Source organism: Aphelocoma coerulescens, chromosome 6 (genome assembly GCF_041296385.1).
Source record: "Aphelocoma coerulescens isolate FSJ_1873_10779 chromosome 6, UR_Acoe_1.0, whole genome shotgun sequence".
NCBI classification, from domain to species: Eukaryota; Metazoa; Chordata; class Aves; order Passeriformes; family Corvidae; genus Aphelocoma; species Aphelocoma coerulescens.
Window position 1 is genome coordinate 22,025,118 of NC_091020.1, and position 20,034 is coordinate 22,045,151.

The window sequence follows — 20,034 nt, forward strand, 5'->3', positions numbered from 1 at the left end:
GGAGAGCAGGTCAGGAAAGAAAGCACAAGGCTGAAACCAACCACATGAAATCAATTACTTTTCAGTCTTGTGCATTGTCATTTGGACAAAGCTTTAGATCTCTTGCTATTTGAAATTCCAACTAGAAACTGACATCTTTAATAGCTTTGTTTCAGACACCAGGACAGTAATGCATTTCAATTTGCTTCCTGTGTCTATTACCCTTGTGTGCTTGTGAGTGCCAGCTAAGTTTAGCAACTAATTAGGTTGGAGTCACAATACCATTAGAGGTCTGGATCAGTAATTCACCAAGCAGGAAACAAAACATCTCTTGTTGAAATAACTGTAGCTTTAATTGAAGGAATTTTTCAAAAAGAGTTTAAAGAGGAAGAAGTCATCCAGTAGCCATACAAATCTCCTCGTGTGCTTCCATTTTAGAAGCCGCAAAATAGGTTGCACTCAAATCAAGCAAAACCTCTGGCTGACATAACTATTTTAAATCAGCTGAGCTTTGACACTAGAGTAACAGCTATCAAAGATCATCCTGAACATACTCAGTAGTTCCAAAACTAATTTTTTCTCTCTATATTGAAATCAGACAGTTTCAATACAAACATTACTCGCCATCGTTCTAAACAAAGCAGACCAAGCAGCTGCAAAAACAACCAACAAAGAACCAAGTCAGGTCATTACCAAGGAAGGAGCAAGCAGTAACACAAGAGACTTGACACCCCTGTAAAAAGGGCAGCTTACTGTAATCAAAGAACCTCATAATACTGAGAAAGCACAATGGGCCAGGAGATGCATATAAAGCAGTACTATTCTGCTATTGTACAGTAGAAGGTTACAATAGGGGTGAGGGGACAGACAGAAGTATCAATACTTTTGGAAAAGAGAAGAATTTGATGTATTAACACCAAGAAGGAAATGGCCAGCTTGGAAAGATTACAATATTATAAAACCCTTGTAACAAGTACACAAGCATTAACCCACTGTAGGTCTTGGAAACCGCAAAAGTAAAAGCAGGCAGAGATCACCATGGAATCCTTGGCAGAAGTCGGTCTGGTACTAAAGCACTTAAACATTCAACCAAACTCTATACATGGTAAGAGGTAAAGCTCTGAAATTCCATAAATACTCTGAATCCCATAGACGTCTGACCAAATGCACACAAATCCCAGAGTAAAACAATACATTTCTGCCTCAATGCAGGGGAAAGCCCTTGCTTTTCAGTCCTGTCTATTGCTCTAGGATGGTTATTGAAAAACAGCTGAGGCAACAGGATACTGTTGTAGCACTCTCTCCCTGCTTTGGAAAGCTTCCCAACTTTTTAGATAAAGAAATAGCAGCAACGCACAGAAATCAGTGCACCCAGCCCTTACCCCACTTCACAAGAGACAATGCAGAGCATGTTGATTTCCTTCCACACAAATGTGTACCTTCACGTATCTTCAACGACCTTTGCAAAAGGAGTAAAATGGTCAATGTTTAGAGCCAGTCCTTGACAGCTTTCACTGAATGTTTAATTGTTTGTGCTGTGCTTTGTATTGGGATTCACTGGGGCTTAACAGGCTTGCACATGCTGCTGAAAGAGAAGAGTTAAACAACAAATCTGTACACAGATGAGTTTTATCTAAAAGGAATGCAACAGCCTTGTCTATCAGACAGAACTAAAATTTCAGGTCACTTAGTATTACCACAGTCTTTCCAACCTCCTATTTCACCTTGTTCCATCTCCTTGGTCTTTGAACCTCTTTCATTATATCTATTTACTTTATGCAGACAAGTTCAGCAATTTCTAGACACGGAAAAAGGGTTGGGGGAAATAAGTTGGCCAAAGGAGCAAATAATTCCGCAAATCTTGTAAGCATTTCTGTGTCAAGTCTTTGAATCTTGTTAAGGAATGAAGAACATATTTATGTAAAATCTAAGTCCAGCTTCAGAAGCACAACAAAATGAAAGAAACAAAACCCAGTCACCTTTGGGTCTTGTTTTCCTCAACCACATCTGAATATAAAGGCTTATAAAGTTGCCGAGTTTACAGGCAATGCAGGCCACCTCCTAACAGTCCTTGTCCACAAAGAAAGACTCCCCACAAACCATCACGGGGATGAGGAGGAGAGTGAGCACAAAATGACTAGAGCTCTGCTGGCCCATGTAGATATATTAATAAAGCATAGCAACAGAGTGAAATGTTGCCTCTCTAACCTTCAAAGACTGCACTATTTCATATTCTATTATACCACCCTCCCTGCCTTATCATTCTCATTTAACATGAGTACTACACACTTCCAAGGTTTGCTTCTCCTCCTCCTCCCCACCACCACCCCCTCCACCAAGAAACACAGAGAACTATTAAAATGACTATGAAGGCTACAACTACGAAAAGCAAAAGATATTTGTACTGAACTATAAAGAACCGTATTTTTTAAACATACCTTGAATTAAATGTGTTGCTAATAAAAGCATTTGAATTATCTAGGAATACATGCCAGAAAAAGTAGTGTATTAAGAAGAAGGATATTAAGCAAGAAAGTGCTCCTGTAGCATGCAATGAGATGGTTGACTTGGGAGGCTAATGAATTAGTATAAACAATTCAAATCTAATTTAATTTAACAATGTAGAGCATTTGTGCATTGCAAAGCAACTGATAGTAATCTGTTTCTTCATTAAATCAAAGATAAAATTGCTGATTACTCTTCCCTGAATTATTTTATTGAAGAGGATAGCAAACAAATTTTATATTTAGTCATAAAAGTTCATGACTAGTCCCCAAACAAGCCAACGTAACCAGTGATGGGTACCAGTGAACATAATATAGGCCAGCTGTGGTTTAGCACAACACATTATTCAGCCAAAATAGATTCTCACATTTTAACAGTTAGTGAACAAATGTTTATGCAGAAAATTAATACAGCATTTTAAGTTTACTTTTTATTTTCACAAAACATATCTCAACAGCACCATTTACTACTCAAAATCTTTAGAAGTTCTAAAATTATATACTGAGAATGCTGAGTATTTGGTATTGCCAGAAATACTAAAACTATTAACCTCCCCCTCTACTTTACAGATATAAATTTATGAACTTGCCTCAAAAGTGTTACCGGTGATATCAAATTCTGGTGGAACAAAGGCACCCTCTGGATCATCTTTGAAAACAAAAGGAAACATGCCAGATTAGAAATTAGTAGTCTTGTTTAAAAAACCCACAAACCAATTTGATGATACAAATTTAATGATACACTCCTATCTGAGACAAAAGAAACTTTGTATAGCAGTATTCTGGTTCACTCCAATTTGATGTACAGACAACTTATCCATATTACTAGTGCTGGAAGCAAAATAAAGTGCTGTTTCAAGGTATCATAACTTTCCTGCTAAGAAACAAAACCGATTTAACACCCACAAAGAAATACATTTAACATGTCTAACCACTTCTTGCCTTCAGGCATTTATGTTTGGACCCAGTTATCACCGAAGTTGGTGGGGCTCAGCTGTGGCTTAGAGGTCTGATTTGATTAATTGGACACTTTCATTCACTATTTTCCACGGCAGACGTGGGTGATAAGGGTTCAAGCAGCAAAGCCAGTCTGAACAGCTAATTGTGTCTTCATCTTAGAACTCTGACCTTTCTGCTTAGCTTTTTTACTTATGATAAAAGAGTAGAGGAAGTAAATTGCCCACACATGTGCTGCTGAACAGAGAACTGAGCTACTACAGCAGTCAATTCTGAGTGAGGAGGTGAAAAGAAAAAAAGACCATCTTAAAAGAGACTGATGCTGCTTCTGCATCCAAGCAGGTACACAGTATCACAGTGTACTTACATCACATGAGCCCAGTAAAGAACACCAAGGAATTAAACAAGAGCCCAACTAAAAAACCTACCCTTCACATACATACTCAACTCACTTTATCTATCCTTCTGGGAAGCCAGGATGATTGAGATGATTTACATGCAAAAAGTGTGTTTCCCTTCTCAACAAGAAGAGAAAAATAGTATGTTCAGAGGCACAGCATAATCATCATAACTTTAGCTTTAATAGAACTTTTGTGCCTGTTTCTTAGAAGTGAAATGCAAAGTTTTTATTGTGAAGACACTAAGCCCAGTTATATGGTAGAGACTACCAGAAATTACTTTTTTTGCATATTCATACATTGCAGCTACAGGGCCTGGCTGACTAGCCAGATACCAATAACTGATTTACAGCTCCTTATTACATTCCCAAATGTACTTTCCCACTGAAAAAGAGGGGTATGCAACTAATTCTGCATTTCTTATCCACCACCACATTTTTTTGTGATTTTGGGGGTGGGCAGAGGAGGCAGAATGAGAAGGGAACTAACAGACAGATGTTTTATTCTCCTCTCTCCCCCACCTGCAGACTACTGCTCCTTTTTATCTCCTCAGTCCTTTTCCCCTTTCTTTCCATAGAACACTTTAAAGGCTGTACAAGTATTTAAATTATCACTGGTACAGCTCACTGTATTCATCTAATATAACGTTTACAATGGGAATTTGTTTGATCTGAAGAGACAAGAAGGTATCAGACCCCTTGGCAGAACATTCTATTGAATGTTTGTCACTTTAGCACCACAGAACCTGCAGGAAGCAGAACTTCCTGCTAAAGCAGAGATGACAGGCTGTTTGCTTTCTCTCAGTGGCAAGCAAATCCAGAGGTTATAATTTTCTTCTGGAAGAATAAATTCATAGGCAACAACTACAGGGAAGCAAGAAAAGAACAATCTCCTTAAGTGCCTACTTAATAAACTTTATTTTTAACCAAACAGTAACAAGATCTGAGGGAAAGAGCCAAAGACATAGTGGAGTGTGTGTGAGAGAAGTAGAATGTATGTGTAACGTTTTTGCATTCCTATGGGAAACATAACATTCTTTAAAGAGAACTAATGAAAAATCTTTTCCTTAGAGACTAACATGACTTCAGGGAACTAAATATTTGTACATTTGCTTTGCATGGGAATCTGTTATCCCACATTTTAAGTCCTTGAATACAGCATTCCTGGATCAATTGTTTGCCAGCTATTCAATTAGACAAAAACATTTAAGAAGAAATGGCTATTTTCCTTCCTAGCTACAAGCAAAGATCTCAGTTGAGCAGCATTTTTATGCACTAGATTTATTCTCTTCAACAAGTCTTTCATATACCCTTGCCTTATACAAAGGCAGCTTCTTTTCCTTTTCTTTTAAATTTCAAGGTATGACAAGCTCCTTAAAATAAAGGAAGTTGATTCCACATTACCCTATTAATACGGAAGTAAAAGTTGACTCATGTCAGTTTGAAGAATTTAGTAAAAAACAAACATCACAACAATTCTGAAGATACATTTTCATCTTTATTAATTATATTTTATGATGTTCCATTTATATGAAGTACCATCCCTAATCCTAAAGGAGGCAACAAATCTTCATCTGGTTGCAACGTCACATTTCCTCAGTTTTTCTAGTATTTTTTCTAAATACTGTGATCTAGATTTTGACTAAAAGAATAAACCCTTATCCTGACATAGGTTAAAAAATAAAGTAGGTTAAAGAAATGACAACAAAAACTTGACTAGTGTGTATATAGAATAGAATGGTTCTCCTAGTTATGAGCTGTCATAAATTTAAAAGTACCATAGCATAAGAGCTGTTTGGTTTTTTTCCTCCTCTGTAAAATCATTAAGAGGCTTTAGACCCATCATCTTGAGATGCATCAATGAGAAAGGAAAAGCAACCATAACATGCCTTTTCATCTAAGATGAAACAATAAGTTATTTTAAAGGTCATCACCCTGTTCACCTGCTACGATACCTGAACATCTTCATGCCACTACATACTGGTTTCTAACATACTAAAATTCATTTCAGACTTGCCAAGTCTGAAAATCATGATTTAAAAGAATACTAATTTTTTATTCAATAGAGAGCTTAAAAAAAAAAAAAAGGCCTTTATTCAACAGAACTTTCCTTTTTAATAGCAAATATGCACTGGAATTGTTCCATTCTTTATGGCCACAATCAGCAAGATACACTGAATATCAGACTTATCTAGAAATAGAACATAGCTATGAAATTAGACAACCTGTAAGAGATGAAAGACATGCTTTACAAAGGTAGAGACTTGTGTACACAGGAACACAAGTACCTAATCTTCATGTTTAAAACGGACATAAAGAAGACTTATTACCTGGATGAGTCTTAAAATAACTAGGGGGAATTTTCTAAGCAAACTCAGAACAACCTTTGTTCATCAATTACAAAACTGAACATGTAGTTTCGCACGTACATATACACATCCCTTCTGAAATAAGTTTTATTTTACCTTTATTTTAATTGTAAATCTTAAAAATAGAATGTAATGTTTTACTGCAGTTTCTCACTATGAGTTTGCACAGTTGTAAAACAGCCTGGAAACACAAATACTTACCACTGAGCTGTTCCATGAAGCATACATTGCCATTGGTGTTAAAAGCCAAAGTGTCAGGAGTGATGCAGAGTGTCTGGAAGATTGCAGAATGGGCAATGCTCTTCAAAGAATGGCAACACTCCAGGCAAATTGCCCAAATATCTTGCTCAGTAAGACAGCTATCCCGCAGTGACAAAATATCAGCAAGGGACACATTCTCCTGCCAAGATATGAATTAATAAATTACCCTGGATTTCATGACACAACTTTCTGCATCATAGATTACATTTGACACTATTGGCTACAAGTAATGTTTCCAGCAAGTTCTCAGACTTTCTAGGACACTGATTAACACCCCAAGAAACACCAAGTGCATGACTTTGCTCTTAACACAGAATGTTTTAAGAAGCACAGTTAACCTGAACAAAGATATCACAGTAGGCTAACATAAAAAAAAATACTATGGGAGATATGTAAGTTAAATAAACACTGCATCAAAGGAAACAGACCATTTGGAGGTAAAAGCAGGGAGACTAAATGAAAACATTTTGTTCCACCCATGCCTTTCAAGCTCTCCCAGGTGTCTTTATATAAACTACTTAAAAATTCTCTTCACAGCACTTCTCCCGACCATTTGTGATCTGGGAAAAAGTACCCTTTAGATTAGCCTGTGTTAAGAACGATGCTCTTGTGTAGTTTAGTGATGTAGACCATTTAATAAACACTGAAAAGTCAAACATGCCATAGGAAAAGTGGTTTTATACTTGGACTTAAAACCAAACACTTCCGTTGCCCTAGGCCTCCCCATTACATCCAGAGCTCTTAGTGATCAAAATAGCTCATGGACTTAAGTTTCTAAGTTGCTGTCAACTTGCATTGACCCTATTATCACAGTAAGGCTGTGAGTCCAGCCCCAAAAAAATTTCTAATGTGGCTTTCCTGGTCAAGATGTTTAGAAACAATGCTTGGCTCAAAGCAACCAGTCTCTCTATGGATATTTTTGGAATACAAACCCAATACATTACCCACAGCTACAGAAGTAAAGCTTTCATGAACTTAAACGAATGAGGGGGAAAAAACCCCAAACAAACAAAACACTGATTCCATCCATAAGGAAAAATAAGGCAACAAAACTGGAAGGTAATCTACAGAAGTTACTTTGTATCAGAGCTATAATTACTATTAATTACACAGTATTTTCCCATTTATATGTAAGTAATTAAGACTAAAGACTATGCTTCTCAGCGATATTAAATATACCCTAAATGGAAGATGTAGATACACATTGCTTAGCATATAGAAAAAAGAAAGTATGCCATCATCAGCAAAAGAGGATGTGAAGTATCTTACAGCTCAGAAAACTGCTGTGGTTTAAACTTTTAATCCCTTGGAGAACAGTTATAAATTTCTTTACCTATTTCAGCACAGGAGAATATCAATAATATCTGGATTACCATATACAGAAGAGGCTGACAGCTTATTAACATGTCTTTCAGAGAATTAAGCACTGCTTTCATGATATCCTTCAAATAAGAACCAGACCTCAGTCCAAAAGTGTATTGTGCCTTTTAGTCTAAACTACAATGCTTAACAAATAAATGTGAGGCAGGAAATAAAGCACACTCACTGTTATTTGGGAAACTTCTCTTTTCAAAGGCCTTATTTTTCATCAGCCTAGACATAGATTGATTTACTAATGGCAGCATTACTACAGTGCCTTCTAGCATCAATCATGGATCTTGGTCTCATTAAAATCAGTCCTACATAATAATGAACAGCAAAAGATCTCAGCACAAAATCTTATTTTCTCTGTGCTGTGCTCAGTCCAATTGTGTAATGCTGCCATCAGAGTTGGCGGGTGGACAAGGAGGTTTAGCACATCTCCATAGGGAAGCTGTTCCAAATATGAAGAGCAACACAGAGGTTCCTCTATCTGCAAATAAAAACACATTGCAAGAAGCTCTACTACAAACATTAGGCTTTGAAATGGACCAAACTGAGCAGCGGGATGAGGATAGGCTTGGATAGAAGAGACACTGCTTATTCTATGGCTACCAAAAAGAGTTAAAAAAAAATAAAAGTCCTATGATCAAAACAATGAACCAGTAATAATTTTTAACTCTCCTAGAATCCTCCAGCTGGGTGACATGATGGCATTTGCCACAAAAGAAAAATAAAAGAATGCTTCACTAATCAAGATGCAAAACTATGAGAGTTTCATCTGTATGTATGGACAAAATAGGCTCAATTTAGAGTGCACGTGAAAAAAATTAAACCTGCAATCTTTAAGACAGACTCAATATCAAATTCCAGTCACAATAAGGACTTGAGAGAACTTCTTTTAAGTCAAGGTTTGGGGCTGAACTCCACTGTAGATAATAATTATCAGCAATGATATCTACAGTATAAACCTACAAAAACATCTTTGTCTTGTGGTTTTTTGGGAAGTAAACAAAAGGTAATGCTCTCATGTCAGGTAAGCTTATTTTCCTTCCAGGGAATGAAAAAGTTATGTAATACAGAAAAACCCCAAAACAAACAAACAAAAAACCAAACCAAACCAAACCAAACCAAAAAAAGAACCCCAAACCAACCAACCAACCAACCATCCATCCAAAAAAAAAACCTAACAAAAAAAAAAGGCAAGGAAAAAGGAAAAAAGTCCTATGAATGTTCTGTGGCTTCTGTCAAGAGTGGATGGCTAGGTGAAGCTAAAACAAACATACAAAAATATGAAACACCACCAGTACCATATGGCAGGCCTTTCTATTTCCAATGCTCCAGGGCAGTAAGTTACTTGCTTCACAGAAACCACATATTTCCCACAATGATCACACTTTCTTGACCTTACTTATTAAAGCCACTACTGCAGCTAAGCAAGGCCTTTGTAGAGAATGAAGCATTGAAAACACTGAGACTTGCATTTGACTAGCTTGTATCCCCAAAGAAACACAGACCAGAAGCTTTCACTGTGGAAAAAACCCATCCTTTTAACACTGTAACACAGGAGGTTCTGGCAAGCTGAAGCTTCTGGTGAGCAACTGCTTCAGTACTTCGGACCACTGGAAGTTGCTTCATTCATATGTGCTACATATCAGAGATACTGATGCCTCTTTTTTGTCTCTTTCAGCAAAAGACACTTGTGTCTGGTTTTAATATGGAAGTGTCTGGTTTTAACAGTAAGAACTACAAAAAGTAAACTGGTCAGGCAACCATGCTTAACTGCTCACTTTAGTTCTCAGCTTTCTCTTATATTTTCTTCAGCAAGTACAAAAGAGTTCAGTAGCATATAATTAAGCAGAGATAATTAAGAGGGAGTAGGAATAAAAAATAAATTAATTGGCCACAGACCCTTTCTTAAAAATTTTGAAATTGATTATTAAGGAGTATGAAATGAAGAAAGTTCTAGTAAAGAGAGGAATTGGAAACACACCCTCATCCTCAGCATTTTCTATGCTCCAGTTCAGGCAGATTCCTACTTCACATATTGGCAAAAGCCCACATGCATCAGACACCAACCTCATTCTTTATACTAGGTACAATGATGACAAGAGCAGACTCCACTAAATGACTAAGCAACTCAGTGTTCAGTACAACAGCACTCACAGCCTTCTGACACCTAAGTCTTTTTGCCATGATAATTCACACAAACTTCAAAACAAGCTATTCCAGAATCACAAAAAATGTGGCAAATGCCATTCATTACATTCATCACATCTGAAGAAAAACACAGGGTTGCCTGAGTAAGCTGAGTACTCTTCAAAGCAGCCCTTTTTTATTATCTAATCACCAGGTGATAGGTCATGCTCAATCTCCCAACAAAAATACTGAAACTATTTATGTTTTTGTAATAACTAAATAGGTGGGATTCATGGGAACCCACAAAGTATATCTTGACTAGGTATGAAAAATGGGCTCAGTTCTTTCTTGTACAGAAGAGTTGACCCTTAGCCTTCTCCATTCTAAGGAAATACTCTAAGTATTTAAGCCAATGTGTAAAAAATGAGACCATTACCACCTTCCTCCTAGATTTTGCATTGGCCAGTCTGAGTGCAGAGGGCCTACTGCACTGAACAGAACAGATGGTGGCAAAGCCAAACTGGTGAGCCACTGGGTGACTTGAGAAAGCTGAAAGGGGCTTCGCATTTTCAAATGTGCTTTCAGCTCCTGATTCAGCATGGATTCTTGATGTAGCAAATAAGAAAGTTTGCAAGATCTGGTTCAGGGAATGAGCAGCTCACATATGGTTCACCAAACCTTTACTTTAAAAAGGAAGAAATGTCTGAACATTTTGCCCTAACATTCACTAGGGGGTAAGAAACACACATCACGTGAAAAGATAAAAAGATGAGCAAGAGCAATAAAAAGCAAGTGCAAAACCAATAATAGATCCAGACAAATGTGATGACAAGAACTGGGTTTAGCTACAGGTTATTCTGCATAACAACTGAACAAACAGATTTAACAGTTTTATTTTTTCGTTTTTTTATTTCCCAGTGTCAAAGGCCTTTTAGCACAGGGCAGCGATATACGGCTGTACAAAAAAGTGGTTGGCAGCTTCGGGAAACTGTTCTGCCCGTGTAAATTTCCCTTGATCGGGTGCGACAAGGACACGTACTTGCCGACTGCAGCAGTAACCCACGGCTACGACAGCAGTGACGAGACATCCCGCACTCAAGGACCATGACTTTGCTGTTGTGTGGAGAAGGTGCACGGGAATGGGCTAAGCCCAACTTAGTGGCTGGGACCGCGGGGCAGGAGGCAGCGAGGAGCCGGAGGAGCACACACGGAAAGCGAACGGCGCTGTGGCCGCGGCCTGGCCGCTCCCGGGGGGCAGGTGCGCCCCCGGCCCCGGCCGCCTCCCGCGGGCGGACCCTGAGGCCGCTACACCACAGGTGAGCGCAAGGGCGGCGGCTCCGTCCCCGCACCTGCCTCACTCACCTCATCCTCCAGCAGCGTCGGCAGAGGCTCAAAGTCGTAGCAGTTCACCTCCTCCTCCTCCTCCTCCTCATAAAACACGTCCTCTGCAGCGCCAAGAGTCTCCATCCCGCCCGGCGAGGGAGCAGAGGCTTCACCTCCGCAGCCTCCCTGTGCACTCGGAGCGCGGCCCTCGGCCCCCGCCGCCGCTCATCCCCACACCCGCCTGCGGGCTGCCCCCGGCGGCGACCCCCGCGGCGCCGCCCGCCCGCCTTAACCCCCTCCCCTGCCGGGCCCGGCCGCGGGGCTCCCCCGCCCCTCCCGCGCCGCCGCTCAGGCCCCGGCCCGGGGCAGCGCTGCCATGGCAACGGCCGCCGCCGCCTCGCCCGCGCGGCCTCACTGCGGCGGCTCCCGCCCTCCTGCGGCGCCGCCCGCCCCCGCCGCGCCCCGGGAGTCACCGGGGGATGGCTGCGCGCCGCACCGCGTGCTCCGCGCCCCCTGCTCCCCGCTCGCCGCGGTGGCGTGGCGGTGGCGTGGCCCTGCGCCCTGAGGAGCGTGCCCGCCGCAGTGCGATTTGCGGCCGCCGGGGCCCCGCGGGAGCCGGGGCCGGTCCTCTCTCAGCTGCGCTCTGGCGGCGATCGGAAGCGGCGGGAAGGGAGGGCTGGTGCCGGGCAGGAGGGTGCTTGGTGCCCGAGGTGGGACCGGCGCTGTGCTGGGGCGCTGCTGCCGCCGGCGAGTGATCCCCACCCTGTCTGCCCGAGCCCTCGGGCTCGCGTTGCCGCCACCGGCTCTCCAAACCGCTGGATTTACTGGATGAACCAGTGTTTAGAATTAAGACAGGTGGCCAAGTATTTGCACGCTTATGGCATAACTCCTGACGCAGTTCGAACCATAACAACCACAAACAAAACCAAGCCGGTGCCACCAGCTTTACGTTCATTAGCCCCGGCCCATTTTTGCTATCCACAGGGCTTAGGGTGCCTCAAGTAACTTCATTAGGACTCCCCTTGAAATCAAAGGTTCAAGATCAAGCATTCCTTCAAAACCACCACCCGCATAAGCCAGTTTTTAATTCAAGTAAACCCCGTTAGACAGCTCAGATCGTTTTGAGTAAACAGGCTGTAGCCTGGGAATGGGAATCGGCATTCGGTAATGGACAAGTAACCTTTGAGCAGGTGTATCCTGATTTAACTTTAAGCCACATCATAGTCTTTTATCTCCATTGTAAAAGCATGGTGGATGGAGAGAATAGACTCTCTTCTCCTGTAATTAAATTTTAGAGCTGCTGGAAAATAATGGTGCCAATTTCATTATTCTGTTTTCCTGTGTATCTATAATTCTATGTCAAAATGAAGTATGTTAATTAATTAATCTGTGCACAGTACATCAAACAAAGCAAGAGTTTTTTTTTTTTTTTTTTGTATGTAGTATTCTATGGAAAAGATTAATACTCTATTAAAATATACAGTAACAAGCACTGTGAAGCAAACAAAGATACGTTGATTAACTGCCCCATAAAAGTCATCCTGCAGTTGTAAGATTTCTCCTAATTAAATATTATTTGGATACATTCCACAGTCATGGCACACTACTGAGAAAAAAGCCAAACCCAGACAGATTGCAGTCTTTCATATACATGCTGTCTTCTTACTAACATTTTTGAGCTAAGTTGATATGAACAAGATATATACTTACAATTTGGTAACTCAGGCTTTTGTGAACAAGTGTTGAAGCATGGGAAACAGTGAGTGCCTGGTACTTCTGAAAAAAAGGGCAAACATGAATCCACTAACAGTGTTATTATATAATGTTTATTAAACTGTATTTTACCAGCATTTTTGGCAAAATATTTTCTTCAGGCAGCACAATGTACCCAAGAAGAACCCTGAATTTTGGACTTTCATGGGCTGGACTCATGAGTGCATTATATATATAAAAAAAACCCCCAAAAAACAGGAAAAGTTTCTCTGGTGCCTAAATTAGGCCTAACATTTACACTTATCCATAAATATATCTTAGAGTGTTGCTTAAGGAAGTGTAAGTTCCTAGGAGGTCTTTATTGGTAGGCATTTTTTGAAAGGAGTTTTGATGGATATATGTCTGTGAAAATTTACTTCTGAGTCGGAGGTTGACTGAACATGCAGGTGAGCATCACATTAAACACAGAAATATATAGAAGACAAATCAGGTTCTCATAGGTGAGAGTTCTCAAAAGGCAGAAATAAAAACATTACTTTGCACTAATAATATCCTATAGCCAGAAAAGAAATTAGAATTTTTAGTATAGATGAAGCGAATATACTGTTACTAAAATTGTTTTATTAAAGGATGTTGGAACAGGTTTTACTATGAAAGTACCAGAGAGAGGTTTCATTCACCTCTAATTAGATTTTGAACATGAACTGAGATCTCTTTAGCAACAATTACACGAGGAATCAAAATTATTAGAGATTTTGACTTCTTAATAGTAGATTAGAGACGGAGAGCTAAGCAAAGGTAAAATCCAGATATAATGTAGATATTACATGAGAAAACTCTTGACCAAAAAGTCATTAAATCAACATGGAGTTTTGTGATGATCACAGACAATGTGGAGGGAATGGATCAAATACACCTGATTTCAGTCCTCCCACAGTTGCAGCATGCTCCCCTTAAACTGTATCTAATTTGTAGGAAATGCATTAGAGTAAGGGCAGTTTGTAATTTTCACATAAGGAGTGTTTGCAGCCAAGTAGCTGACTTGATTTCTGTTTCTGACAGCAGCTGATAGCAGATGTCTAGAGAAGAGTGCAGGAACAAGGTAGTAAAATACTGTGTTCTCAGAACCTCCAGAGCATCACAGTTCAGATAGTCCCTAAGGCAGTGGTAGTGCCTACTAGTTCAAGAGACACTGGAATATTTTCCTTTAATGAATTTGTTCATTCACTTTTGGAGTCTGAATAGGTTTACTATCTACCATATCCTATTACAAAATTCCTCAGCTGACCCACACATAAAGTAAATTCTTTGTTTCATTTGAACTCCCTAACTTCTTGTATTTAAAAAGGTGGTGGATAGATTCTTTGTTTGTCACCCTTCTAACATTTATGATACTGTAGAGTTTTCATATCTCCCCTAGTTTCATCTTTTCTGCTTGAAAGGCCCTGGTCTAGTTGTTCACTTGCAGAATAGAAACTAGTCCATAACTTTGATCATGCTTTAGCATTTCACAGTTTTTTTTCTAATTGTGTCATTATATAATTAAAAAATTGTGAAGAAGGAAGGAAGGAAGGAAGGAAGGAAGGAAGGAAGGAAGGAAGGAAGGAAGGAAGGAAGGAAGGAAGGAAGGAAGGAAGGAAGGAATTAAAAAAAATATATTAATAGCCTGCAAAATAAAAGGAAGTACTTCTTTTAACTGATTTATTGATTTAGTTATGAGCCGCCTGCCTTTTACTTCCAGGTAGCTGCATTCATGGGATATCATAAAAAATAATTCTCTATGGCACAAGCCATAGAGAATGAATTCCTGAGAGTTCAGGAAGTGACTGCCAGCATCCCTGTCTCTGCAACATAATCTAAATACAGGCTACATGAGAAAGGAAATTGTACAGGGTACTACTGTTAAATCACTTTGAGCCACTGGAGGTGTCTTTAGTGTTCTTTTGTAGGTTTTTCCTTTTCATTATAGCACTTTGGTTATTCTTTTTAATAGATTATGTAATCATAATTGACTATTATAATTTGGAGTACCAGCCTTGTAGATGAAAGGTACACATTTGTTACGCTATAATTAGATTGTACATTCTCCTTTTAAGAATTTTCGTTTAATGGCAGTTTGCCTGAAGGTTCTCATTTTAATTTAGTTTGGGTGAAACTGAGGGAATTGAAGGATTGCTGTATAAAGAATTGGGGTTTTTGTGTGTGTGTGACTTATATCCTTTTCAATTGTTTGGGTTCTGTTAATCAGAGATCTCTTTAATGCCATGGGTTTTAATACTTTCACAGTCTATGAAACTATCATTCTTCTTTTAGCAATTATTTGGATTTCAAGACAGTGACATGCTTTCTGCCAGTTGCCAACTGCTGCTGCCTTTGTGGCAGCAGTGAGAAAGCATTGCAATAAAGAGCAAATTGTGTTGCTGCTACTGAAAACCTGAAAGAATTCAAAGGTAAAGAACTACAATTTTTAAACTGACCCCATTACTGCAATGACTCATAGAGGAGCATAACTCTGCTTGCCTGAAGTGGTAGGTTAGTTTGTATTCCAGGTACTTCAGAATCTTACAAAGGCAATAGGGGTGAGTTAGCCATGCATTCTGAAGAAGATCGAAAATTACATGCATAGAGTGCTTACTGTATGGCAAAACCCATACAGAGCCTTCTCTTTCCATGGGGTTGAATGGTAGAAGAGTAAACTTCAGAATCATGGAGCACAGTCTTCAGGCATTATAGACACGTCCCATCATTCTTTTCAAAGAAGTAATCAAACTCTACCTGCTCCTACATGTTCAGAACTTTCTGATTTCCAGCCTTTACTTACATTCACTCACTTTTGCCCCAACACTGTCTTTTATTTTTTAATCTCAGTTCTATTTCTTTACTGATTATCACTTTATGTATACTTTTGTTCTGTCGCCTCATCTTTTCCTAACAGTGCATTTTCTTCAATCCCCATTTCAGACATGATTTTTCTTCTACTACACTACGCTTTTATTGTATTTATAAACTGATAAACCTTAATTTCATAATTTCCTCAGGTGCTTAGGAGATCTGATCTTTTTGATAGAGTCCTCTTCTGTCTCTTCCCTTGATGTATTTCTTTAGGTATGTGCCTTTTTTCATCTTCATAATGTCTCACATGTCCACTGTCTAAAGACTTTGATTTCACTGCATGTTCGAATAGTAGTTTCATTTGTTTTCGTATGAAAGATGATAAAAGGATTCTTGACACTTCTCCTCAGGACATGTTTCAGCCATCTAATCCATTTTCATATGAACTGCAGCAGCATCTCCAATTCCTATATTCTTTTCACATGAACTCTCCTAGGTGGCACTCCAGGCATAGATAGCTCCCATCAGGATTTACTTTAGAATAATGTGCTTTGCATTTAGGCATCTCCACTTTGTCATTCTTTAAATATCCTATGCTGTTGCAGTTGGATATTACCTCCCTCTACCAGCTGAAATGCAGAGATAGACAGAAGTAAAGAACATAATTTGGGCCAAATTGAAGTCAAAGCACAACTGTCATGGCATAATTTCCTTTGAAGAGAACTCATTGAGATGCAAGATCAAAGACTGAAATTGTTTTTATTTTTATGCAAATGGACAAATAAGCTAGTAATCATCTGATATGCATACACACCTTTTTTTTTCACCACTGGAAAATGAGGACTAGAGGAGGTATGTGTCCAAAATAAATCCAGTGCTAAGTCTGGTATTTGGGAATTTCTGAGTCATTGTCTCATTAATTCAATTAGATTATTAGGTTTGTCATAGGCAGTACCTATCTAGAAATATACACGTGTGTGTTCACACATATGGAAAGACTGGTAATGGGATTCTTCCTATTGTTATCACTCTGGAGTGTTGTATGACCATCTTGGTATGTTACAATGAGCTTGTATTGCAAGGTAGAGTCCACTATACTTGTTTCACATGGTAAAGGGAGACATCATGAAAATAACTTCCAACATTACTCAGGAGTCTCATACCAAATGGAAATTTAAGCCATAAACCTGGAAAGCCAAATTATGCAATTATGCAATTATGCAATAATTGCAAAACATTCTGCAATTGAGTCTGAACTGCTTTAGTTTGGACATTATAATGTCTTCATAACACAATATTGTCTTTATAACACCTGTTGGTCTCCTTGCTCTTTTAATTCATTTTAGTGGTATTCATTTGAAAACACAAGAAAAAGTTGCACAGAAGAAATTTTAAAAGAAAATGTGCATAGTAAAGTCTAATATGGTGCCTGTGGCAATTTCATATTGGAAAATAAGATGCAGGGTAGAACCAACCATCCTTCAGAGAAACATCTCATCATGATTAACTAAGACTTAAATTAATATAAAAGAAACATAAAAATTAACTAAGTGCATGCAGCATTCTCACCCTGAGATTGCTTATATTTCTGACATTTGGCTATTTCCTTAAGCTGTCCTCTAAATATTTATGAGATCATTATCAGCTGGAGAGGAGAACACTGACAGTCTCCCATCTATGGGGCAGTGAATCAAACTGAATTGTTTAAATTACTCTTGAAGTTAATAAGCCAGCAGGAAAAGCCCATCCTGAAGACCTAATGTCTCCAAAACAATCACTCGGTGTCCCCAACAGCTGATACGCAATCCATGAGTGTCTGTTTTGTTCTATTCCTTTCCCCAAAGACATCACCATGGCTGTCCTGGGAGACTTTCTCAATAAAACATAAAGACAAACTAGAATATAGATAACACATTGTACTAGCAACAGAGGTAATATACAATATTTACTATTTAATCTTTTTGATTTGCTGTGACTACTTGTCTCCAGTGAGGATTTAGCTACTGTGTTGCACACTTGGGTCAATGCAGTTCTTTCTCTGACACTGAATTGGAAAGGCATTCAGAAATTCCACCTCTGCAAGACAAAACAACACAAATCTCCTGGGAGCATACCAAGTGCTGTTCTTCATATTCCTTACAGGCCCTCCAAAATAAAAGCATTTCTAATCCACCAACCTGTTCTACATTCTTAACCTAGGAAGAAAAACTGCTGTGCATGGAAGCCCAAGGGCTGCAGTACTTCACTGTGAAGCACTCAGGAGCTGAGATCAGACTGTTCTTGGCAGAGAGCCCTCTGTTATGTTACTTTGAGCCAGAGCTGATTAGAATGAGTCTGATCCCAATCAATTTCAGATCACAATGCTGAACGCAATCTTTCTGCCAAGCCCTTCAATAGGTAACAAAGATAGTCAGAGCAACTTTCAAAGGTACAGATCATCCAGTAAAGTCATTTGACCTCAGAAGAGCAGAGGTTTTTTACATACAAACTGAGGCAAATCTCATACAGGGTATCAGAAAATGTTTGTTGAAGAACACAGCAGGAGCCATACTGAGGCTATTAAAAATGCAGATTTAATTTCCAAAATAGTTCCAGAGAGACTTTTATTTTTCACATAGCCACAACTGAAGAGGAAAAGGGCATTTGCTAAGGGCGACCTCTGCTAAGATAACTTTCAAATGCTGTGAGTAGGATGTGCTCCTGGCAGATAGAAGAAGTAGTCCTTTATGCAGGCCTGCTTTGAGTTTGAACCCTGATGCCACACACAGGTGAATGCCCTTTTTGCATTCTGAGAAAAAAACCCCAACACTTCTATTTCCAGTCACCCTAAATTAAGACTCTTTTCTAACTTCTCAATTCAGCTACTGTAGTGAAAAAAAATCAATTATTTTTACTACTCAAATCTCAATTTTGTGACTGCTGCCTAGATAGCTTGCTGATGGATACATTAGTAATATCTATGTGTTGTCCCACTGGGGACTCCTTTATACTGGGAAATGCTCCTCTGAGGAGAAGCAGTTGATACCCAGATTCTAGCCATAAAATTTATAAATACAACCTGAAAACATAGTTGAGACTGAATTTTGTACATTGCACATGCAGATTAGCAGGAGGAGAGAAGATTTTACCAGAAGAGCTCCTCTTATCAAGAGATCTCATCAGGAGAATGGAGAAAATATCCCCCCAGCCTTCAAATGATACAGGCCCTGAATGATTGATATGCACTCTGTTTTACATGATTGTAGATTTTTAGACTTTTTAAGAACTAATTTCAGGGCAGAGGTGACTGATTTGCAAATACTCTTAAATACATGATCATTAGCTGTGTATTAGGGGAGCTCAAAATAGAGTTTAATGAGCCAGGAAGAAAAATAAATTGCTGAGTTCAGCTTAAAGACTATAGTAGCTATGGCAAGTATGTGTTTGAAACATTTGTCATTAATTAGGCATCGTCAGTTACCTTCTGGATGAAGGCAAAGCCATCTTGGGCATCATAAAACCCATGAACTGCAGTTTATGTCTCCTGAATTTGATAATCCAAATTAATCAACTGGGCAAAACTCCCTTCCAAACCATTAGAGCTATTGATTCATCTGAATCTATAACATGTCACTAAATTTTAATTCTTGGTAAAGATAGTTGATTTATACCAAGGGGAAAAAAAGAGGAAAGATTGTGTATAGCAAGCAGTTAGGTAGAAGAGTATCCAATAAAGAAGAAGCAGAGAGGAGAGTACAAGGTAGAAGCAGAAAGAGTACAAGGTAGTGCTTCCATCCAATACTGCATAGGATTTCACTGATTTCATGAAATTTTTGGTCTCTGCATTGGTGTCTGCATGAGCAGACCTTTCAAGAGGCAGGAAAGAGCCAGCTACTTGTCTCTCAGAGGCAATACACCCCAATTTTCATCTGCCTCACAAGGACAGATAAGTTATTTAAATTCACCTTCTTGAAATAAAACCCTGGTTTTATTTGTAGGAGTACAGCCAGGAAAAATGGTTAAAACAAACAAAAAAGAGTTCACCTGCATGTAAGCTTCCCTAGTTAGACTTCCCTATTTCTAGTCACTCCTTACTACTGCATGGAATAAAGGGAAAACTCTTCTCACCACGACTTCTCTCTGAATACCCTCATAAGACCTCTTCCACTTGGGACCTAAAAATGCAAATCTAGAATCACTTATATATTCAATATAACAAATT

The 20,034-nt window shown here is 39.2% G+C and overlaps 1 protein-coding gene across 7 annotated transcripts in view; it reads right to left on the reverse strand.

Annotated features, from left to right (window-relative positions):
• KNDC1 (kinase non-catalytic C-lobe domain containing 1) overlaps nucleotides 1–20,034 on the reverse strand; it is a 96,215-nt gene that overhangs the window by 48,496 nt on the left and 27,685 nt on the right. For 2 of the 7 annotated variants that reach the window (XM_069019771.1, XM_069019770.1), the window contains 3 exons: nucleotides 12,999–13,064; nucleotides 6,408–6,606; nucleotides 3,074–3,132 (listed from right to left, as the gene is read on the reverse strand). In XM_069019771.1, coding sequence (XP_068875872.1) covers nucleotides 3,074–3,132; nucleotides 6,408–6,606; nucleotides 12,999–13,064 — 324 coding nt within the window. Of the gene's footprint in view, nucleotides 1–1,361; nucleotides 1,562–3,073; nucleotides 3,133–6,407; nucleotides 6,607–11,327; nucleotides 11,505–12,998; nucleotides 13,065–20,034 lie in introns of those variants that run through there. The other 5 variants (XM_069019769.1, XM_069019775.1, XR_011151765.1 and 2 more) reach the window with 4 other exon arrangements.